The sequence below is a fragment of the Gouania willdenowi genome, chromosome 3 (genome assembly GCF_900634775.1).
Source record: "Gouania willdenowi chromosome 3, fGouWil2.1, whole genome shotgun sequence".
In the NCBI taxonomy this organism is placed as follows: Eukaryota; Metazoa; Chordata; class Actinopteri; order Blenniiformes; family Gobiesocidae; genus Gouania; species Gouania willdenowi.
Genome location: NC_041046.1, coordinates 27,186,288 through 27,211,401, shown reverse-complemented (window position 1 = coordinate 27,211,401; position 25,114 = coordinate 27,186,288). Strand labels below are relative to the sequence as shown.

At 38.1% G+C, this 25,114-nt stretch overlaps 1 protein-coding gene across 7 annotated transcripts in view; it reads right to left on the bottom strand.

The window, feature by feature from the left end:
* sox6 (SRY-box transcription factor 6) overlaps positions 1 to 25,114 on the bottom strand; it is a 138,000-nt gene that overhangs the window by 44,249 nt on the left and 68,637 nt on the right. For 6 of the 7 annotated variants that reach the window (XM_028436609.1, XM_028436593.1, XM_028436617.1 and 3 more), the window contains 3 exons: positions 24,199 to 24,288; positions 13,961 to 14,133; positions 12,477 to 12,545 (listed from right to left, as the gene is read on the bottom strand). In XM_028436609.1, coding sequence (XP_028292410.1) covers positions 12,477 to 12,545; positions 13,961 to 14,133; positions 24,199 to 24,288 — 332 coding nt within the window. The remainder of the gene's footprint in view (positions 1 to 12,476; positions 12,546 to 13,960; positions 14,134 to 24,198; positions 24,289 to 25,114) is intronic. The other variant, XM_028436642.1, reaches the window with a different exon arrangement.

Genomic DNA, 25,114 nt, shown 5'->3' with positions numbered 1-25,114 from the left:
CAGGAGTCAGAGTGAAGTGGAGCAGATGTGAGTGGCACACTCAAGCAGCGTCCTCTCTTTCCCTGGTAAATGTTGTGGCTTTGTGCTGGTGTTGCTTGTCTTTTGTCTTCATGCTGCTATGTACTGGATAATGACATTTCACACCATCTGCCCCCAGACTTCATTAAAGATACATGAATGGGCTATCTTATGAGGAACAGGTGCTATTGTTTGTCCCTCAAGACTCAGCACTAAGGATCTGACTCTGAATACTTGAAGAGGAGCATCTGTAGTGATCAGTCAGGCAGACTTGGCCGAGGCCCCCATCTCTGCCAGCATTCGCTCCAGCAGAGGTTTCTGGGGAAACTCAGCTGCTTTGCAACATGTATCATCAATTCAGCTGACCTGATGAAGTGTGTAGTAGGCCAGTAAGCACTCCTTTTTCCTCTTCAAAGAAATGGGACATAGAATCTAACTTGTGAGTTTTCTTCTTCAGACAATAAAAACACCACATTGATGCAAACAAATGACTACTTTTACCCACCCAAGATTTCACAATGGTTTACATGTACGCAATTCTTCAGACAGAATGGTTTGAACCAGGGTTGGGGTCAATTATAATTGCAATTGCGCCATTGAAAATAAATTACAATTACGGCGTAATTATAGTTGGATTATTTTTTTTTAAACTGTTGCTGTCGTAATCGTAATTAAATTGTAATTGACTTTAGATAATTGGCTTTGTGTTTGTAATAGCCTTCACAATTCTATAAAAATTGTCAAATATAATTTAACAAAACTGGGGAACCATGTTACTGTTCTACACATTGGTAGTTGACAGTTATCAAAATATGTTTTATATCAAGCTTTCCCACATTAATCAAGGGCTATACTGACAAAAAAAAAGGCTCAGACGCCCACACCAAAAATATTAAAACCTATATTTTCATTGATTAGGAAGCCTAACAAGGTAACCAATAGATAGGAAAGAAATTAGATGAAAGATATTTATTTTTACTGTATTTTACAGTTGATTTATGACCCGTTATCATAAGAGATGCTAACAGAAAGCTAATGCAAGAGGAAGGTTAAGTTTTCTGGGGTTATTTATTTCAGGCTCAGTAATTGAGATTATTTGTAATTGAACTTTAGTAATTGAGAACATAATTGTAATTTAAAAAATGCCGGTCACTGTAGTCGTAACTGAATAGTAATGAGAGGATTGGACAAGGCAGACTGCACATATCCACACAAAGGGACTAGACTTAACTAAAGTAAATTTAATGCTGCGTAAAATCAACGCTTGGTGCACTTTTTGCTCGTGTTGCATCTAGAACTGCATTATTCCTTTATCATATAATGACTTGAAGAGATGGGAAAAGGGCATTTTTCTTTTTTCTTTGAGTAAAACGCCAACCTACAGCACTTGGACATAAAACTGCACAAATAGAGATGTACAGCACATTACAGCACTGAGTTGGGACCCTGTCAACACCCATGCTACTCACTGTCTGTTAGAGCCTCTACAATGCACCCATGAATCCCCCTGGGCCCCACGGCTTTCCCTCTGAATCTAAACCCTTCCACACGCATGCACGCACACACACACACACACACACACACACACACACACACACTAAATGTACTGGTTTTTCTTTGTATTTGTAGAATCAGGTATTATCTAAGCTATTATCAATATTAGAATAAAAAAGGAGCCATTTTTCTTTTCTTTTTTTTTTTTTTAAATCTTATTGCCAGTTTGTTTAATGATTATTAGCTTAGAATGACCTGTAAGGTCTTCTGTGTTCTATACTCATTAATTGCTACTTGACACCTTAAACATGGAGATCCCTATGTTGCATAAAATCTGCATAATTTACCACATATGAACTCGTAGAAGAGGGATTCAATTCAATAACGTCTGGAAATGTTAACAATGCAACAAGTAGCAAAAAATGTACATTATAATAGATGCTATAATAAATCTCCAATTATTTAGGTGAGGATTCAGATTTACATCAATTCATCAATTTTATTAAAATTACCAACACTTTAATAGCTGTCAGATCAGCAGCCCTTGCTAATCTTCTTTTTCTACATTTCAGACACTTGTGTGTGTGTGTGTGTCTGTTGCTGTAAGAACTGATGGTTCACACTTTGTTTCCACTGCTGCCTACGGAGCTCCGATCCTAGAGCCTCTGAATAGAAATCACCTTTGGTGATCCATTTAAATGGAAAATGATTTTGAACTGGTTGGTGAGGCCAGCTTTATCCCAACAGCAGCAAAAAAAAAAAAAAAAAGTCAATCTGATGTTGGACAGCAGGATATATAACACCTGCTACTGTGCACACCGTCAGCTGTGTGCACACCGTTCAGAAGCATCAACTGAAAGAAAATCATGGTCTCAATCAGGTCATCCCACTCAACACCCTTGTACTGGCACCGTATCTTGGATAAGGGATGTTCAAGCCATTTTGGGGGCGGATAGAGCCCAGTATACTTAGGTCATCTGAAGTCAGCCGAACCAGAAAAACCTTAGCTTTCTTATTCAACAAATTAAAAATACAGTATTTTAAATGAAAAGAGTTTACCCCAGTATATCACATACACATACAGACTGCAACTCATAGATAAAAAAATATTATAATAAGGCGTCACAGCTGTCTAAAACTGTAATATACAATGTATACATTTAATAATCAAAGTTTTCTCTTTTATTTCTTGTGCTAGTGTAGATGTTTGGATGGGCCGGATTACAACAAAAAAGGGACTAAATAATAAAAAAAAGCAAGACACGTTAAATAGAATCAGCACGGTGTGTGTGTGTGTGTGTGTGTATCCAGACACTTGACTGGAGGGAATAACCAATGGTGACTTCTGTTTCTACTAATTCCTTACACAGTACAACAAGCCTTCTTGGAAAACCGCCATTCCAATATGTCTATATTAAGTCAAGAGGAGCTTAAAAGCGGGGCAGTCCAACCCACTGACCCGCCTGACACAATCTGCACCCCAAATCCCTCCACTCACTCCAGCCCTCCTCCGCCTCATTGCTCCTCTTTACTTCTCAGGAATCCAGGATAAAACTGCAGGCTACTGTTGAAATACACTCGCTGGCATTTACAAGATTTTTTGGACACTGTTCAAACTTAATGTAGTTTTAGTATAAACATTTTTAGGAAGAATATCAAAAGCTAAGCCTCAAAAGGAATCCAAAACTAATAGCAATAGTAGGACTAACTACAGGAACAACAGGAATCGTTCATAAACAGCAAATAAGGTCTCAATTAGATTACCTGTTTAAATAAAAAAAAATGATAATAAATACATACAATTTATACATCAATTTGAAATACACTTTACTTTTGGTAAGTGATTTTTTTATTATTTTGTCTTTCAAGAACTGCTTTATATGAAGTAACAGAAATGAGCTAAAACAGTGTTAAAACAGTGAAGCCGGAAGCAGAAAAAAAATAAAATAAAACTATTATAGGTACCTGAATACTATTTGTTATTTTTTTTATCATTATTCTTTTTAATCTGGATAAGAATAACCTTGAGTCACCTAACATTTCAGTGGCCAGCAGATGTCCATCCACAGATCCCCAAAGTCAGGGAGGGCGAGGCATATATCATGTAAGTATTAATATCACTATAAAAGCACGTAAACAACATATGTCACGACCAGAAAGAGTTAAAGTGGCAAAGCTAAACCCACACTCGGATGCATTACAGCTGTATTGGAACTATTGGATTCTGACTGTCATGCACTATCACTGCAGCGGGGCAAAGAAAGATTTGAAGAACATTGGACACGGGCAGCTGAGATAGCTGGCTACATGCAAGCAGTATGAGTGGAATGTGTGCAGGAGGGAATAGAGGGATTTAAGTAATTCTGCCTGAAATAATGTAATGCAAAGGTTTGAAATAACACATTGTCAAGACTGTGGTGGAGGCACTAATAAACTGTTTTTGATACAATTTCACATTGACTTGTTTAAGTGTATTGTTGTTGTTGTTGTGCCGTGCGTCCAAACAGTGACTAGAATTTAAGCTCTGTCCCATTTCTTTTTAAAAGACAGAAACTGTGTCTTCACTGTTACCACGCAGCTGCCGGGTCAGAAGAACACAAACAAAGTCTATTCTGTTATTCAGTACAGAGCAGGCAAATCAGGGTGAGACAAATTATAGGACCTAATCTACAGCAGTGGTTCCCAATCTTATTTGTCTCTTCATATTTTTGTCAAATCATGTGTGCCCCCCTTTTCATATCATTTATACCCTCTCAATAATGTCATATGCATCTTCTATTTGTGAAACAGAAAGCTCTCCTATATGTGTCTCGAACATTGGTTCCCTAAGGCTTTATCTACAAATTTAAAACAATGAGTGGAATTTAAAGTGGAATTTAGTTAAACTACGACTTTTATGTAATTACTTAAATAGTATTAAATACAGTCTCCTTTGTAAAATGTAGCCAATTATTGTCTCCTATTGTCTTAAGTGTGATTAAAAAAAGGCCTCGACAGCATAAAATCATCCTGTTTCAATAAATTACAAGAAAATGTAGTATTTTATTGAGCTATAATACTGTTAGTTTGAAGTGAATATTTCCAAAAAATTGCCTAAAAAGGAGCTTGGAACATTTCCTAATTATTTTTAAATTAATTGTTAAATCTATCCAAGTACGCCCTGTAATGTGCTCCTGTACCCCTGTTTGAGAACCCCTAATATACAGTATGTGTTTCTATAAGATGTATATTAAAAAAAGAAAAAGAATTAACATGAGCGCTTGTTTAATAGTGAGTTAGAGAATTTTGTTCTGGAAAAAAAAAAGCGTTTTTTATGATTTCATGAGGAAAAACAGAGGACAAACCAGCACATTTATTGTGCTGTTCTGTTTGGGAATGCATGGACTTCCTTCTACTCTTAACACAAAAAGCCCCCTTCTGCATCAGCCGTGGGCTGAATGCTTTGCTTTGCCACCTCAACCCTAAAAAAACATGCGCCCCTTTCTCGCTGCCGGGTGCCTGTACATAGTAGACTCTATTAATTCAGTTCCTTCTCCCCGTGAGTGTGCCCACTGCTGAGGAGGACGACGGCGATGCAAAGCCAATGCAAAGACAAAACAGTTTGCACAACGTTAGCTGAGAAAACACAGTCCATGGAGCGGGGGGGAGAGGAAACTAAGTCAACATTACACTGGAGGATGTGTTCTCTCCCAACGGATAGAGCACAATGAGTGTTTTAAGTGCAGTACTTTTTTTTTTTTTTAATCAGCGGAAGGTTTATGCTGCTCAAAACAGGTGCTTTATTGTAAACATTGAAGCCAGGCTTTAAAGTGCTCCATTCATGACACTTGCATGTAAAGAAAAATATGTGAGTTATTTTTGCATTATTTAGACATTTCTGAAAGCCAATTCAACCTTTCTCTCTCCCAGGTAATCTGATTTATATTATTTATTTGTCACCTCCAAAAAGTTTAGGGTTTCTTTCCTAAATCAAATCACCTCACAGCTGCTTAAATGCATTGCTGACAACATATTTTTCACCCACATTTAGAAGGCTAAGACGGAATAGTAGAAGCATTCTCTCGTTCAGTGTCAATTTTAGCGTGTCGCAAAGAATTTCACAACTCCCAAAACTTCCCACCAAAAAAAAAAACATATTTTCGGTTAAATCAAGTCTTTATTTTAAAGTGTCTCACTGATCTTGTGTAGTGCTAAGGACTTCCAGGTGTACACGTAGTACTCATTAGCTCCCATGGCCAAAAGAACAAACTATTCTTGGCAGTATCTATGGTTTATATTCTAAAAGCAAGGACGTAGTTAAGCAGATAAATATCATTAAGTATTTCCAACCCTGCCTACTCTGGCTGAAGTTGTGCCTATTACACTTTTTGTGCATCATTAAGCTTTAACCACGCTGTGATGGCTTTATTGTTCAAATTGCACGTGACTTTGTTTAACGTCAGCGATTTCTTTGCCTGCCTACTGGGAGTCACATTTTATAACTAATTAAATTGATCCCTCCCGCCCCATGTATAGAGTTCACTAAATGGAATTATTTGTACCTAAGTGTCAATACATTAAATCACAGGGGCTAATGAGCCAGGTCACCGCTTTCTTTTATCTTCAGTCTTGCATGTGCACATCTTCATCAGCAAACGCTTTCCTTAAATGGAGGATGAGCGTGCTGGACTGAGCCGACCTGGGTGAGAGCCAAGCCTGTGTGACTGGGCTGTTAATGCCCCCCACATAATCCTACCAGCGAGCTAACACACAACGCTTGAGCGAAAGGCAAAGAGCTGCCAGCGCAGAGTCTACAGCGACACTAATACACACACACGCTTCCCGCACATAAATACGCACACATTATCATTTCCCTGCTCTAATATTCTCTTATTATCCTGCTAACAATTACGGCTTGGATGTCCTAATTGGGGGACTTACACTTGCTCTTTAACAATGTCTGTTTTTGTTCTGTCTTTTTTCTTTTTTTACCAGTGCGATAATAATAATAATAATAATAAGCGTCTTAGACAAGGAAAACTACACATGCTGGAGGGACAACAAAAGATTCTTTGAATACACCAATTAGCGCACTTATCTTCATGCATATACCAAACAGCTTGGTTTTTCTCTAGACTCACTTTAGTGATTTTAATTAATCATTATCATGGTTTAGTTTTAGTGATTTAATATCTTTTAAGTGCTAATTCAACAAAATTACGGCATTCATTACTGGCCTTAGATTTGATTTAATGTAGCTTATAACTATTTAGTAATCACTCTTTATTTATAAAACATGTTGTACCGTAAAGTATTTTAAAGAACATGGGACAAAAGAAAACGAGAAACGTAAAAAAAAAAAAAATATATATATATATATATATATCAAGAGCTAGGGGAACAGACATTATACGAGGTAAAAACACCAAAAATACATTAAGGAGATTAAGATGGGATGAGCATCATAACATGAAATATAGCTACATACGTGTCAACGACTATAAAACCAGACTAAGAAAAGTCATAAAATGGGAAAAAGTCGTATATAAAACATCGTTTCAGTGGTGCATTGAAGGTGATGTCATACATTCACTAAATCAGCAATTCTCAACCGGTGGGTCGGGACCCAAAAGTGGGTCGCGGACCTGCACTGTGTGGGTCACCGACAAAAAAAAAAACAATTAATATCTCTCATGTTTTGACAGGCATGCTGTGAAATGCATGTTGCACAGTAAAATATATAGATGAATGTTTAAAAAAAAAAAAAAAATGTATAAATGTGTGTTTTCAACAGATATTTTGGAAAAACTTAATTTGGTTGGTTGAATTGTAAAAAAAAATGGGTCGCGATTTAATGACCGTGGCAAAATGTGGGTCCCAGGATGAGACCAGTTGAGAACCCCTGCACTAAATAACACAACCAAAATTCAATTCATTTTCATTTCATTATACAAATTAGAAGTAATATTGTAAAAATAAATTATTCAAACGTTCTGTGCTGCCCTGAGTCCGTTCAGTCGACTTTTACGTCGTAGCAGCTTGTTTTATCATACGCTCTAAAAAGGGAAAGGCTACTATTTGTTAGAAAATCTGTCACACTATCAAAGACCTTCCACTCACTTGATGATTTGTGTTGCACCAAAACCCTGGCCCTAAGCAACACATCCGTCACGCTACAAAGGTGCCAAAACATACATTTAAACAAAAACTAAAGGAGAGAAAGCTAAATAAAATGTTACCATTTTCAAATAAGTTTGTTGGGAAATGGTGCTTTAATATAAGTGAGGTAATATTGTTCTCCTTTAAAAAAAATAAATAAAAAATTTGAAAAAACTTGTGTCTTTGTAGACACAAGGTTGAAGGTACAGTGCAACAACACAGATAAAACATGTTCATACACTTGACCATGTGTTTCTAAAGAAGAACAGGTCAGGCACAGATAAAATAAAAAAAGGTACACCCACCAGCTAAATGAATAGATCTTTTAAGGCTTCAAAAACAAGTGTAAAGAAGAAGTAGAAAACTTCTGACAATGGCCATGATATAAAAGTGTGATCACACAGTGTTCTCGAGGTCAGCGCATTAATACCGTGACCAGTGACAAACAACACAGTTTAAATATTATAAGGTTTTTTAATGGATGAAAGTGCTTCTGTGTTTCATCTCGCCAGCTCTGCTTTCTCCTGCCTGTTTGTGAAGATAAAGTTCACTCTGACCTTTCAGCCATGCAGTATTCATTCACTTGATGTGTGTATCTGTGTGTAGGTTCCTGTGTGCTCTACACAATCACCTCTGTAGAAATATGTTTTTGTGTTTGCTAATGTGTACATGACACTTTGTATCTTATCCAAATTATCCTTAAAAAAAAGTAAAAAAAATAACAGACCAGTATCTTAATTGAGGTGAATCTTATTCTGAATTAAGGGGGTAATATTACCTTTTTCACTACAATGCACCATACTACTAAAAACACTACTACTACTAATAATAAAATGTATAAAATCAAATGAAAGTGCATTTTATTTAACGGTGACTCAAAAACATTAAAATCCAAAAAAAATAGACAGACACACTTGAATAAAGTTACTCACAACAATTTAATGTTCAGCTGACCATTTGCCGCGGCTGATTCATTGCACACAGTTCAAGGTGGGTGAACTATTATAGCTGAATGCCAAGAGGAAGCGCAGTTTAATATATGTGAGTAAAAATGAGCTCAAACAGAATTTGTTTCAGCTCAATTTAAACCAGACAAAATTTGCCAGAACACTGCTATTCCTCATTTTTGCCTTTCTAAATGATTACATTCGTTTGTATCCCTACTTAAACTCAGTTAAATGCAGTGTTTACAAGTTCAACTAAATCAAGACGAGAGTTAATCTGATACTAGGATTGAATTTGTGCCAAGATGATTTGCACGGAATGGATGGACTAAAGGAAATCAAAGAAGCTGAAGGAAAATACACACAAAAGCCTTGAGCTTTTTTTTTTTTTTTTTTTTTTTTTTTACTTTTAGTAAGCCCCTAACACTTCAATCAGAGCATCTGCTATCTTAAAACAAGTGACATTGTAATCCCAAGGAACAAAGACTAAATCTCCCTCCTTTTCACTTATCCCTTCTGAGGGATAACGGCCCTAAAGAATAGCTGCATTTAACCATTTGCTGCCTTGCTTATAACATCACAGAGAAAACGTACCCATTCTGTCTTTCCATCATCATGCAAAGAACTTTAGAAAATTCCCAACAACAGTCTCCAGTTGCAGTCCCTGTGGTTTTATTGTTTTGGGTGGTTTACAATGTCCACTTAGTGATCGGTTACATAATCAATAGAAGACCTGAGTAAGAGGCTATCTCTTGTTTTTCACCCTGAAGCTAAAACAGAAGGACTTTGAAGGCGGTGGGGTCTCCCATAAAGTTTAGTTGTCTCCTTGCTAACAGCAGAGTAATCTGATCCTTCTGCAGTGTTATGACTTCTTTACCAAGAGTCAGTGACACACAGGCTACAAACGTGTTTACAGAACTAATTAGGTCAAAGCTGTTACATATTAAAATGACCAGGGAATTCTTTAAGAGGTCGCTAGCAGGTTTACGGACGTGTCTCTTTTGAGAAGGTCGATTTATAAACTATGTTGTGCATGGCAAACCTTTTTCAGAAATTGAGAGCATTTTTTATTTATTTTTTTAAAGCTAATGGCATCAGAACAGATGGTGTGAACAGAGGACCCTTTTATTAAATTGTAGATGTGGTCGATCTATGGCACACGTCATCAGGGGAAAAGCTGGCAAACTGGGCTCCATATGAAAAGACTCTACTTGTATCTCCGTTCAAGTGTTTGAAATAGAAATTCACAAGTACATTCCCGTACACACTTGAATCTTAGATGTCTCTCAAATCTACTCATCAAGTAGAATTACTGTGTATCATCTGACGATAACTTTGTGAATGAAGCCTAAAAGGGGGTTGTGTCCTTTATGCTCAATGAGCATTAGTAAAAGTGTCCTCCATATTATAATTAAGAGTAGCCCCTCTTCAGAAAGTCAGGTACTTAATTTTTGAGAGTTTTCCTCACCGAGTGTAATGCTCTGTACTTGGGTTGGAGTGGAATGCAATAAGGAAATATTTTTTTGATAGACTGGCCACTGTTGAAGTGACGGCAAGTGGCTTTTTAAGAGCAGACTTGCAGAGTGGCTTTTTCGTACTAACTTCATGGCCTGGAGATAAACTTGGTCAATGCAACTTACTCGTGTGCATAAGTACAGTATGTTATAGCTACAAACTCATGAGCACAACTGATTTTTTGATTGACTGATATTTATTTGTTCTTGGCTCTCCCAACATATACTGTACGATGCCATACAAAGAATAAACATTCATTTTAACAACCAAAAATGGAATTGGCTAAAGCAGTAACTGCTTATTGGAGCCCATTCCCAAACAGCATTATAAAAAAAAAACACAATGGAAACAACCCCAACCCCCGGGCCGCGGACCGATACCAGGTCCGTGGGTCAACTGGTATTGGGTCGCACAGAAAGATCACATAACTGATATCATTTCATTGTATTTATTGTCTGAGCCTGGACGATTTTTTATTTTGGAAAATTACCAGATTTTCTGTGCTACATCCGTGTATCCCTCACTTTTGACACGTCAAGGTACCTGTCTCGCTCACCGGCCGGAGCATCCCCTTTAAGCACATCTTAAAGGGGATGCTCCGGCCGGTAAATTACTGCTAAACCTCCAAGATAGCAAAATTAATAAAAAACAAGCGTCTTTGCGCAGGGTAAAAGAGCCAGTAAGACAGAAGAAGAGCTTACGACTTCAAAGAAGAAAAAGGCTGCATTTAACAGACAATACTGATTTAGCATTATGGTGAATTGTATTTTCCATGTACTTTATATTTGTTTTTGTGGCATATCTTATGTTGAAGGCATGTTTAACCTTGACGCGGCTAATACAGTTGTATACACAGTGGATTCACGTTTATTATTATATTTAGAAAATTACAGTTTTCTTTTTGGTTTTTTTGGCCTCATCTTAAAGGCCGGTTTGAGAAAATATTGTCCAACATTAAACCGGTCCGTGGGGCAAAAATTGGGGACCGCTGACATAGGTCATGTAGAAGCTTAGAAAAACATTATTTGTTATGATGTGATTTTTAGAGAAAAGTGGCTGGAGCTTAAGAGGTTAACAGCTGTATTCATCATCAACTTATCAATGTGTGTTTCAACTTATGCAAAACATTTTGTTTTTTGAAGAACTTTTGAACAGAGACAGTGAAATTCCTAACTTAACGCGATCCTCAAGATCATTTCAAATTTTTACACGTAAACAGAAACACATTTTCTTTTAAAATTTGTTCTAAATTTACTTTGTTCAAAAATATAAACCCCTCCTAAATTATACTTTCCTTTTCTTTGTTTAAAAAGTGATATAATACCCAAAGGAAGGCTTTTATTTCTTACTCTGACTAAAATCTCTAACGCCCTACTAAATCCATACATTTTATTCTTCTAGATTATTTAAACAGTTTGTAGGTAGGTGCCCGGAATTCCACTTTAGGTATTATTCTTAAGGATCTCTTTTGTAATTTAATTAATGGATCTATATATGTTTTACATGTATTACCCCAGCTTTCTGAGCAATAGGCCAGGTAAGGCAATATAAGAGATGAATAAAGCAACTTCCGACAGTCTATATTTAACATTCTGAGGAAAGGTCAAACAATGAATTCCTGTTGTAAAAACCTGCTGTTGCTGTCATTAGTTGGAAGTGAATGGCTGAGTTAAAAGTGAAATAAGAAGATACCAGAGTCTGTCAGTTTGAACATGCACATGAGGAGGAGGTGAAGGGGAGAGGGATGTGCCTGACACCAAACACACCCAGCAGGATAACATTAGCTTCACACAGGCAGTCAGGCCTTGACCACTGCCAGGGACAACCCTGGATTATTCGCTACAATGTGAACATAACCAGCTATGTGCAGCCTGGGTGGCCCATGCACTCCCAATATGTAGGAATAAAAAAAAATAAAAACTAAAGGGAAAGAAACACTGCACCACCAACAACGAAGGCTTCAGAAGGTCTTTGGCAAATTGTTCGTCTGGAACAAACTGGTTTCATTTACCAACCTTTATGATGTCCCCCACCTCCAGGGTCTTTGCCATCAAGAGGACTCATTAACTGTTGTTACATTCCCCCCTTTTTTTGTTCATTAAGATGTGCTAAATATTCATCTCCAGATTTAAAAGACCTCCCGATTACCAAAATGCAATTAACATTTAACAAGTGTGACGAACATGAGTGTGACACTCCTATTAAATGTAAAGAAATAGGAAATACTCAATAACACTATAAAATAAGTTAACGGAACCCATGTTTAATATTTTAATTTTTGCTTCACACTTCTACTCATCTACTGTATCATACCCAGACATTGTGTGTTTGGAAATAAGCAGTAAGTGAATGGTGCTGAACACTGACCTGAATCTGCTGCTGAAGGAGGTTGATCTTGTGTTGCTGCTGTAGAAGCTGCTGCTGTTGTCTTGCAATCTGGTTTGGAACAGAAGTAAAAACAAAAAAGGGGGGAAATACAGAATTAATTTAGGTATTTAAGTATTTTAAAAAAAAAAAAAAAAAAGGAAAGAAAAAAAAAGCCTGAAACACTACAACCTTTATTCTCTGAATTGTAACATGCAGAATAGAAACACGGAGGTACTACATAAATAACAGTGAAACTAGTGCATGTTAGTCACAGTAGTAAAATAAGTTAAAAACAACAATGAAATTGATTTCCAACAGGGTAAAAAAAATACTCAAAATACACAGAAAAACTATAAGATGAACCTCGCTCTGCAGGCTGGGTGCAGGGGATGGAGGTCCCTGCTGACCCAGAGTGAGGAGCATCTGCATCGTTTTACTCCTCATTGCATCTTTCCACCTTCTTCCTACATGCTCAGTTTATCGAGCATGACAATCTAGTTTTAGGTGTCATTTAATTTTCATTTTCAAATATAATTACAAAGTGTTCACTGTAAGATATCGGCCGTCTGCAAATGTGTCAAGATTAATTTGTGCTGGCTTCCTCAAGAGTGTCAACAGTTAATTACTGTGTTGTATCTTGATGGGTTGATGACATTCTGGTGCTCAGCGGGCTTCTACACTCCCTCTCCCCCTTTCCCCTTCCCCATTCCCTTCTATTTTATTAATAATCCTCCATTTTAAATAATATCAAATAATAAAACATCCTATACCACAGTTCATTCATGCTGCAATGTCTACAAAGCCTGAAGAAACCAAGTGTGGTTTGCAAATGAACATCATTGATTGAGAAAGAAATCAATAGTGTTAATGTAATATTAGTGTACTATGACCAAATGCATCACTTCAAGGTATATGGTCTATCTCTTCATTTAGCACAGGAAGGCTTGAGAGCATGCAGAGGAAACTCTGAGTGAACTCCTTCCTGATAATTGACTCATAGCCATTAGGATGGCTGGTGATGATAAAAGTGTCGCCTGTGTGGATAGTTTGTGTCCTTATTTCTTCTCAGACATTAACACACTTCATGGCCTGTGCTAATTTGCTGATTTGTACAATATGGCTCATTGGCCTGATTTGTGCTGCAAATCTAATGCGGGACTTGTTATAATAGCAGACGATTTATAAGACAGAAAGGACGTTAAATTCACACATTCACTTGTATTTGTTAGTTCAGGTCATTATACATTTTATCTAGCGGACAGCATTACCATGCAGGAGAGAACAAGCTGAAACAATGGAATATAAAGTCTAGAGACGACAGTTTAATTCTTAATATGAAGTGCATAATTTTAAAAGTATATCTTTGCCATTCTATGTCAAATTAAATTGATGTTAGTGAAACTTAAATGTTTTTCTAGGTGCACATTTAATAAATTTAACACATGTATGTAGACTAAAAGAGCGTGACAGCGTGTTGGTGGTACCTGCTCCTGCTGCTGCCGAGCTAATTCCATTTGCTGCTTCTGTTTCTCCATCTGTGATGCGGCGAGCTTCTTCTGTTCATCATGGGCCGCCAGAAGCTGCTCTCGCAGGCTGATTAGCTGGCTGATCATTGTGGAGAGCTGGTGTTCCTTTTCTGCCAGACTCTCTGGAGTACCTATTGAGGGGAGAGGAGAGCAATGGATAAATGACAGGTGGAGATCATGCGTCATCAACGCAAACACATGAAGGTGGAGGGAGTACCAGGAAAAACTGGGGGGGAAGAAAGTGTGGATGCTGTATGGAATAAACTCTGCAGAAGACTTTGGTTACCGTAAAGTGGTGAAGATGAAAAGGCAACTCTGCCAAGGTTGTGTCATAACAAGGACTACACAGGAAGCAACAAACTACGGAGGACTCAATAGCAAGTATTGAGGTCACGTACACAGTCTGAAGTTGTTTGCTGGTTAGACACTGAGAAGATAAATGGAGGCAAAGGTGCAATTGTTCTCCACCGATAAAAAAGATAAAACTGCTGAGAGGTGACTGCATCAAAAAAACAATAGAAAAACCCATTTGAGGTTTTACACTAAACTAAACAATATTTACATGCCAAATTAATTATTTACAAGATATATAATAATATCATCGTTAAGCTTGACTTCAACACGATGGACATAATGACAGGCCAATTGACGCGTTCTACACTGTGGAATGGAGGTGGCTGCTCCACTGCACTGCTCCTCTCCCTCTACCTAATCAATGCTAAGTGATCTTACCATTGACTTACACAGCCAACATAATTGCCATTGAGAGGCTAGACAGTAACTCACTCTTCTCCTACTGCTCTCCTATGTGACAAGCTGATCTGGAGGATCACACAAAAATTGGAAAACCGACAGAAGAGACAGGGGAACATCGTCGGCAAGAAGGGGAAGGATAAAAGCAATGAGATCCAGATAACGCTGGAGTCAAGTTTGGCCCCCAGCCAGTGTGAGCTGAATTCTTTCCTGGGTGTCTTCCTCTCGTCTCCGACCACATCTGTCTTGAGTTTCTCCAAGCTCTCCCAGGGGACCTCTCCACTCAAACTATTTTAATTTGACTAAACACCTGATTTATTTTATGCCTTCAATGACGAAAGCCGTTTGTCTTAATAGGGCCTGTCAACCTCCAGAACCCATTCGGGGCAATTTACTGGCAGGCTTGTCTAAACCTCAGTTCGCCTTGCTCTCTTGCTCACAGCATGCTGCTAAAGAAGAGAGCTGCAATTCAACCATTTATCCGCCAAGTGAGAGAGAAAAATCGCTTAAAAGCTAGTTATTCACTGGCACTGCACAGTTTCCAAGGCCTGAATAAACTTTTCATTCATCTCACTATATACAGTATATTGTGAATGGCTTATCTTCAAAATTAATACAATCTGCACAGTATTGTTCACCTTTGCCTGTGTCCATGTAGGAGTAGATTTTTACAAATCATTAGCAAGGACTCATCAATCTTATCAATACCAGAATGAGAAGAGAAAGAGCAGTTGAAGGAGAAACAGAAAAGAAGCAGGAATTCATCAGAACCTAATCACTGCTCACTGTACTGCTGCAAATCTGAAAACTGTGGAAAATTAACATGAAACTAATAAGTGAGATGCATTGCACATGCTTTGGATTTTGTCCTAGCAATCATGAAAATAAAGAGGTGCTCAAGCTGAAGGACTTGATAGGCCTCCCCAAGTGTGGAGCAATCAGTCCCGCAAAGACAATACGAACAGAGGGCCCATTGTGGGGATGGTGAGATGCATTGTGGGAAGTCTGAAAGATTCTCTCGACCACATTGTAGATCTTTCTTCTCTGTTTTCAGCACTAAAAATGTTTGTTTTTAATCAGATTTTGATCATTCAGAAACATGCAAAAAACATAATTTTCTGCTACAGAAAAACAATCAAGTAATGATTTTATCTTCCAAGAGAAAGTTTCTCCTCAGAGACTCTACACAGCTGAGCAGAAAATCAGACATGTGTTTTTTGTTGCCCGCGTAGTGTTGAAATCTCTTTCTTCCTGCTTTAAATTATAGATCAGCTTTAAAATGCAGATAAAACTTTTATTGGGTGGTACAGAAGAGAAGAGCTGTGGTGTGTCTGACCAGCCTGCTGACAAAAGAGGCCGTTTCCTGCATATTGCATGGCTTTTAACAGCGGCAGGGCCTGTTAACATGTCTCCTCACATTGCGCTTCCGATGGCAGACAGACATCCCAGAGATGCACCGGCGCTACACAAACCCCAAGCAGCCAGCCCACTCCTAACATGTTGTGACATCCTACCAGAAATCAACTGAGGCTCGGTGGAGCACACAATGCCAGCCTGACACAGGGGGAGATACCCAGGAGTGTATGGTCACAATGTGCCAGCGCTTTTCTTCTTGTTGTTCTTGTCAGAAGTCTTACACTGACATATGGTAGGAGGGGAGGAGTATATAAAGCGGCGCCATTCGGCATTCACCTTTTGAGATTCCTGCCTCTTAAACGTCACAAAGTAGGGCAGAAAACATCAATGAGTGACTAAATAAATGATAAGAGAAAAACAAGCCGAGCCATGGTTGCTTGGGGAGGGACGGGAGTATTTGAGCCTTTGGGTCTTTGGATAAAAGGCACTTTGTAGGGGTGCGATTTGTTTTGTCCAATACCCACATTTCCTTCTCTCTTGGCTGCCTCGACTCTGCTCTAATCAAGCAGTCTCTAATTTGGGTTCCAAGTCCAGTACCGGGGAAAAAGAAGGAGGCTTGTTACTTTGAAGAGTCCCGAGTGAATAACACAGATAAAAGATTCAGGCACAAAAAAAAAAAAGAAAAAAGCAAGGGAGGGTGAGGGTGAAAATCACAAGGCACCCTATTCTCTTGCCATCCTTTGGTTAAGACAGCTGAGCCATTATGACCACATCTCAATTGAGTTTTCTCTACACAGGGAGACTGGAATTTCTTTGTCTCTATATCAGCCAGCTATTGTGGATACTACCATATGCAGCAAACCCATCCTCGATAAATTAGGACTTGCCTAAATGCTATGATTGTACCAAGCTGTATCCGTACACAGAACGTGGATAGCTGAAATGTCTGGTATGCTGACTCTCTCTCTCTCTGGCAGTTCATCCCTTAAGTGTGCGTGAATGTAGAAACGAGTGTGTGCAGATGTGTGTTGCACGCTGCTCTGATCGATAAAAAGGTACATGTCTGTGTGAGTAAAATGCATGTGTTTGACCTCAATAGTCACCTGACCCTTTGTGAATCCTTTATGGGCAAAGCACAAAGAGCCAACTGAGTAGCAGCAAACGGCTGTTTGCACCTTCTTTCGTGTGGTAAATGGAAAGATTTTTCTCCTTACAAACCTTTCTCCGTAAAATCTGTTTCAACAAAAGCATGAATCAAAAACCAATCTCTTTTTTTTCTTTTTTTTTTATATCATTTTCTTCTTTGTAAGATATGATATGAAAGAAAATGTCTATTCTTCAGCTCAAAAAGCCATATTCAAAATCTACATTGATAAAACATTGTGAACAATGAAAGGTGGCTTTCTTTTTTGTCCCTTTGCTTTAGATACACTTGTTCTACAATTCTGCAAGGCCAAATGTGTTTCCAGTAATATAGTGTTAATGCGTCTCTGTGTCCTACAACCAAGACAATATGAGCAACAGCTGTTTTACCTGGCTGGCTGCCTCTGCCATGATAAAAAAAAAAAAAAAGCTGTTATTCTTGCCAATAAATCCCCATTAACAAGCATGAGCAATGACTCAGAGGCATGTCTTCTACTGGTGGCAATTACTCTCAGACATTAAGGGTTACCTATCACTAAGAGACATTTAAACGTGTCCAAAAACAGGAAAATAATAAACATATTTAATTCCTATAGGTGTGTAAAAACTGGAAGGGATTTCATTTTATTTTCTTATTTTTTAGTACACTTTTGGACCCTACAATACTTGTGATCTCTACAAGTTTTTTCCTTTGAATAGTTTATCCCTGATTGGCACGTGAAAAGCAAATCAGTAACACCAAACTTCATTTTCTGAGGTTATTCTGTTCATGGTGAACAGTGATGATGAACTAATATTAGAGGTTGCTTCACTCTTCAGTATAATTATGCAAATGTAAAAGCCACAGCACTTAACTGTCTGGACAAGGTACTTCATCAAAGCTAAGTTAAATACTCGACCCTAACTATTAATTCAAAAGAGAAAAACATTGACCCTTTGATACACAAGCACTGAAAGAAAAAAAATCAAAACAACAACATTAAAGCCCTGTATTTGTTCTATTAGCAACTAATTGCATCTCTTTGACTCAGAACAATGAAGAGTTAAACTTTGAGGCATGAAAACTTTTGTGTTTTTCAAGATTACGTACAAACAAACATTGCATCCAGTCTTTTTCTTCATTTCATTTTACCTTTAAACTATTCAGTGTGACCTAGCACTCTTATCATACAAAAAGAATGCACAATTTTCAAGGTTCCTTGTATACAAAACACTTAAAGTATGTGAAGTACATAAAAACCATAGGGCTTGACTGTCAGAATAACAGTGTGTTGATCCTTTGAAGCAAATTAGTTGGATGTCATCTCATTATTTTCATACGGTACTTTTATTGTTTTATTTATCTACATGACTGATTAAGAGTGTGTTTGTTCCCTTGAACTGCACATGGCAGATCTTTTAAAGGTCTTCTACACTGTTGTCTTTATTGTTCAATTGCATCAACACTACATCTATATGTCTGGGGCTAATCCAGAGCTCACACAGATGAATAAAATAGATGCAATGACAAGAACCTTGGACAGAGAAGATTAAATCATTATTTTATAGTAAGAATTGACTTTTGGTAGGTTGTCAGTTGATTTTTCCCCTTAAAAAGAGAAATATAAAGCAAATATATTCCACTATCAATTTTGAAACCCTAAAATTCTATTCAATGAGTTTGCAGAGGTAGTAATGAGAGTACCGATGCTTTTTATGGAGGATCCTGAGCGTTCTCCATTGACAGTTGAGAGTCTTGGGTCAAACCTACTTACCAGGAAGGAAAACCATAGTTCCTTTGGATGAGGAGAAGTGGCACTACTTTCACCTCCCCTGATCATTAATAAAGAATAAAATGTAGATGGTCTCGTACAAATAACATGTTTTAGCTTTCCTGTTGCATATAACCAATATCTAACAAGTATGGAAATAAAATCTTAATATTCCTTATTCACAATGAAAAACAATGACGATGATCCAAGCTTTAAAATCTAGTATGTGGTATTTTTGTATTTAAAAAAAAAAATAACAAAAAACAACTATTAAACCTCATTTCAAACTTTAAAATGTATCTGTAATATGTGTATCTGTGTTTGACTTGTATTTTGCTTCAAAAGGAACCTCCACTGTTTTTACAAATGTGGCATATAAAACCTTTGAAATGTCCTTATATACAGTATGCCTAACAAAATGCATTATTTTGCACCATATTTGTTTTTGAAATTGAATTGATGACGCAAATTGCCCCTTCAACTCATTGAATTCTATAGGAGGTGAAGCATTCAGGATCATTGTGCAGCTTTTTCAGTCAAAATGACAACTTGAGCTGCTTTGGGTTGCTCTAAAAATCAGTAAAAGTTAAAAAAGTCGATCCAACCTCTTTTGTTTACGGAAATTTGATAAACAAAATCTGTGAGACGAAAAAATCTGTGACCGCAGGGGGCGACTGTTCCTACTCTGCTGTTTCGTAGACGGCATGAAGAAGAGAAGAAGAGCTCCGGTTGCATGTAAATACCAACATCATCTGACCAGTAGCAAAAAAGGGCATTTTGGTTTGTAAGCGGGTGCACCCCCTTCAAAGGCAGAAACACCCGCCTCTTCTTATTTGTTTCTGAATTATAACTTAACGTCTGGTCTTGATTGGCATTTCAAAATAAGATATTGTAATAGGGTTAGGGATTGGGTCATATTTTCCATGACCTATAAGCTTAAGCGGTAACCAAGCAGGAAGTCAAGTAGCGGAAATTATGTTTTTTTCAAACCCTTTCTGATTGGTTGGGTCCTGGAACCCCCGTTAAGGCGGTTTTGTAGCCCATCCGAAACACCCCACAGCCAGCAAGACCCTCCTCGTAAATACAGGGAACCATGATCGGACTGCTGCTCAGACTCGAAAACGGTAAAATAATCCCCTTTTTAAAAGTTAATAAAACAAATATGGTGCAAAATAATGCATTTTGTTAGGCATAAATTTTCTAATGACATTTCAAAGGTTTTGTAAAAACAGTGGAGGATCCCTTTAAGGAGAGACCCTGATGTGAAAAAGCATTGAACTAAAACATTCTTCTTAAATGGAAAGATAAATGTTGTGTTGGTTTGCACACAATTTTTGCTAAACAGTAAAAACACAGAAAAATTCTTTCCCAATCTCACCCGTTTAAGCAAATGGGAGCACAGCACTTCCCTTTTTACCTTCATTGCCACAAGCTGAATTCCTCAATTCATTAGAGGAGAAAAACACACCGTCCAACACTCACATGCATTCATCTGGCAAATGTGGCCCGAGGAATAATGATTTACTGTGGCTCATATTTCACCTGAGTGCACAGGGCAAACAGTTGACTGAAGTGTTGTAGAGAAAATGCTAACTGAGGCATTTTTGACTTAAGCGACTGGACAGATACTGTTTTATGCTATTAGTGTGAATGATTTTGTATGTTTGTGTATATATAATAAACATAATTTATTGTATATCGTATAAACACTTTCAACATTTCAAATTAGCTCCACAGAATTGCTTTTGTTCACGACTCTCAAAGCTAAGGAAGTCCAGTTTGTATGGGAGCGTAATCACAAATATTTGGTTTATCTCCAGAAATATCAAAACCTTTTTCTTTATTTATGCTTTGAAGAAGAAAGGTACATTTTGAATTGAATAAACATGATTCAGTAAACACCAGTGGGACTGCCTAAACAATATAGGCTCTGTGCTCTCACAGTGGGCTCCATGCACGGAGTGGCCAGCACAGGTAGGGCCAACATCACATCAGTTTCAGCCGCCACCCTGCTTTGCCCTCTGTTCTATTGCTAAAGAGCTTCCACTTATCTGCCTGCCACAGGAATGCCTGTGTGCACCCGACCACTGTCATGTAGACACCATTCTCAAATTGATTGTGACAGTGCAAAAGCCCTGTTTTCTCTGCTTTACTATTCAAGCTGCATTTTCAACGATAGCCTACAGTGGTAAGCTTTTATTTCTTTTTCCCTTTTTTCTTCCAAAGCAGATTGCCGGAGAAAGAATACAGCTTGTGATTCAATTTAGTCACTACATTTTCCACTCTGTGCAAGTGTGTGTGTGTGTGTGTGTGTGTGTGTGTGTGTGTGTGTGTGTGTGTGTGTGTGTGTGTGTGTGTGTGTGTTTTGCCCACGACGGGAGGTCAGTAAACTGTCTCTGCAGGGAAACTTAAACAGCTCTATTGCGTACGAGGCTCAGACCCTGCACAGACACTCCATGCAACCTCAAGGATTCTTATCTTCCACTGGACACCGTGAACTCCATTTGTGTGAATTCAAGCAACCGCGTGGGTGTGCATGCGTGTGTGTGTCTGTGAATAGTCTATGTATACATTAGGCATGAATTTTGTCACAAAACTTCTTATTTTTTATTACTGTATTTCAAAAATTTCAGGCAAAAATTTAGCTGTAGCTACATATTTCTATCAGTTCCAAGTTCTTCCCAAAATGTTTTTCTTCATGCCTGTTCTACTGCACACCATCCACCATGCCTCCTATTATCTTCTACTTTGTGTGGTTTGGAGCCTTTCCAATCGGCCTCTCCTTTTCGCTCTGTGGTTTTGTTCAGGAGATTTCATCGTTCCTGCAGATTGACAGCTAAGCTCAGGTATGAAAACAAACAGTTAGACCAAGATTTGGCTGCTGAAAAGAAATCCACCGCTAATGCCCCATAAAAAAAAACCCTCTCCTCTCTACCTTGCTCCACAGATACTAAGCCTTAACAGCGAACAAAAGACAGATGGAGATTTGAAATCATTAACCCTCAAGAACCCCATTCTACATGTCTGACTTAAGCACTCTGACTTCACTGGATTATAGTGCTTGTTTGTATTGAGGCTCTCGTCTTGAAAACGGTTGTGTGCCTACCTGACAATCAGCTTTAATTACAGATGTGTCATCTGTGAGATTTACATGGTTAGTTGGGTTCGCAGACCTTGTAAAAGCAATCGCTGATTTTTGTTGATACAATTGTTTTGTTTTGATTGTTTACTGTACTCGCATGCTCACTTCAACAGAGTGAAGTATTCAGGGCATGTTTAAACACAACTGCTGTTAAAGAATGTGTTTCTGTTCATAGCTAAACCAACATTTCAACATCTGTCACTTCTCTTTGTAGTTCATTTTTCAGTTGTTTTCTAAGAATGAAACAAAGTTTGTTTTTTTCCCCCCTCACCAGTCAGATTTCACCACTTGCCTTACACAATTACACTACTTGTGTTTCAAGGTTTTGACTGAACAATGTCACTAAAGAGCTGACAAGGTGCTCAATATAAATGGCTGGGGTATTGGTTAGCCTTCAGTGTGGAATATGCAAGGTCGCTCTTCTGTAGGTACTGTAGTTGTTGGCTTTTCTTCTCTCCCTTCTTCTATTCATTTCAGACCAACAGGTATGTTTGCCTTTCGTCCAGATTTTAAACTAACAATTAATGGTAACTCTGATTCATCATAACCCTTTAGATCTTAATCGTAAGGTTTTTTCTGCTTGGTACCTTTGTTTGTGTTTTAATTAGCAGGACCTTGTTCATCTCCAACCCTGGGCTTCTTTTTAATTGCCTGTATTTACATCAGGCAGACATCAAACGCAGAGAGAGAGACATTTGTAAGGCCGAGCACAAAGCAGTCCTTTGAAATGTCTACAGTCATATGAAATGGCATGCTAATTAAAAATCTAAGGCTGCCTGTGCGATAGGAGAAGCATTTATATTTGTAACTGTGGTGTATAGAGCATCTCCATAATGCATCAGCAGACAGAGGGCATAGTGTTAATTTCTTAGCTTCCTGCTTTACAGACTTCCAAGTAACCTTCCTATTCCAGTGCATCAAACGAAATAAATGCCCCGGCTGTTATTCAGCAGTCCAGCTTCCAAAAGGCTCAACTATTTTATCCCGTGCACTTTTATCTACATTGGTACACAACATACCTTAGCAGGTACAGTGATGTACACTCAGGTATAATTTATCCATCTGTCTGTAATGCTTAGTGCCAATGAATATACTAATCAGTACATTCAACAGTATTTTTTTTTTTCATTTTCTTATTTTACCACGTAAAGATAATATAATTTAATTTTGAATGTCAGAAGCGAGTTTTGTTTTGGTATCAAGGAAAACTATTCATAATTAACTGTCTTTGACTGTGTTTGAAAGTCCTATTAATCACATTACTATGAAGTACACAATGTGTTTTGGAAATGTTAAATAGTTGCATTGAGAAGGCATTGAGATGCTTTATGAGGAATAAAAACACTCTCACAAAGTGTGTTGATTGAATGATCCGGTGCAGGTAAATGTAGGAGCTCGAGGCAACCTTGTGTTTAAATTTGTTATCAGCCAGCTGGTATTGTGCTCTCCTCTTCTGTATAAACACACGCTTTCAGTAACAGTCAGTGCAAAGAACTGAGCAGCGGAGCAGCAGCCCTACCCATCTTTGGGCCCACCTACACCCTGTCATAAACAAAAATTTTTGGGGGAGTGCTGAGTTGTGCTTTGCTGCGGTGCACTTGATACGCCGAGCAGGGCGTTCACTGTCAGAAGCGAGACATTCCACTCAAACGCGAGCTAACTGTGGAGACGACTGCGAGCCTCCGTACCATCTCCTCTCCTCCCTGAGCGGCTTCTCTTCTTTCAGCTCAGCCGTGCTCTGTTTACATCAAGCACACTTTGGGTTCAACAATTACCAGAGCAGCATGTGCCAGAGCAGAGTAGTGAAAGCTAGCGGCCGTCTGAAGGGACAACAACAATAAACTGCTGACAAGCAAAGAGAGCCTCTGAATGGGTCTAAATAGGATGAGATTTTTAAGAAAAACACTTTGATGGCATGAGTCTTTCTAACTGGAGAAAAAAATGGAGGCACAAAAACATTTTTGTTTCATTGTGTGATTAAAATGATCAGCTATGATGCAAACGACACTTGTGTTGCTTGTGTGCTTCTGAAGGACTATTGGGATTACTACCTTTTACTTCTGCCAGCAAGTCACTGGTGTTAAGTCTTTCCATCTTCTCTTTCCAGTCTTTAGAGAGAAGTTTATCCATGCAGGAAGATTCTGCAAAGAAAATACAGTAGCCTTGAATTATATTTAGAAGAAAAATCATAATATGGGTGTAACATTATGTGAAGGCAATTTTTACTTTAAATAAACGTTGGACATCATAAATTCTTGGATACAAATTTAGGGTGTCATTTGAAAGAGAGGTGTTTTTATTTGATAGCGTTGCAAATCGACCATTAAAAGAAAGTCAGGCTGACAGCAGAAAGATGAGCTAAGAGTGGAATGAGGAGTGAAGCAGGCATTGTGGGCGAAGGGCAAAGACACACATTAGGTGGGAGGCAAGGAGTGAGACTTGGTACGTCCAAATGTTCACGCAGTTGCCAATGATGAAAACAATTAACATTTGTCCAGTAGACAATGAATCAGAAGTGGAATGGCAGCAATCTGCCATGCTGTCGCTGGTGCAGCTGATAAAGAACACACTGGGCTGGCTGACCCAGGCTTCAACCATCTCCACACTGCTAAATGTTAGCAGTCATTTTAGCACAGAAATATTGTGCTAAAATGATTCAAGATAACCTGGATACAATACATTTACTTTGACTGCTGCTCTTCTGCACCAGACACTAATGATGTGGTTTGATCGAGTTTTATCATCATTATCCCAAACAAATCAAGTCTATCCTTTAATAAATATCCTGATCCATGAAAAAGCATTTCGTTTTTTAAGTTTCGCTCAACTCAAAGTCAAAAAAGGCAAAAATGACTGTCAGACAGCAAAAAAAAAAAAGTCAAGAAAAAGTCAAGAAAATACCAGCTAATTTGATCAGAGTTTTAAACAGAGAGATATAATGTTTAGTAATGCTGGTAGTTTAGTATT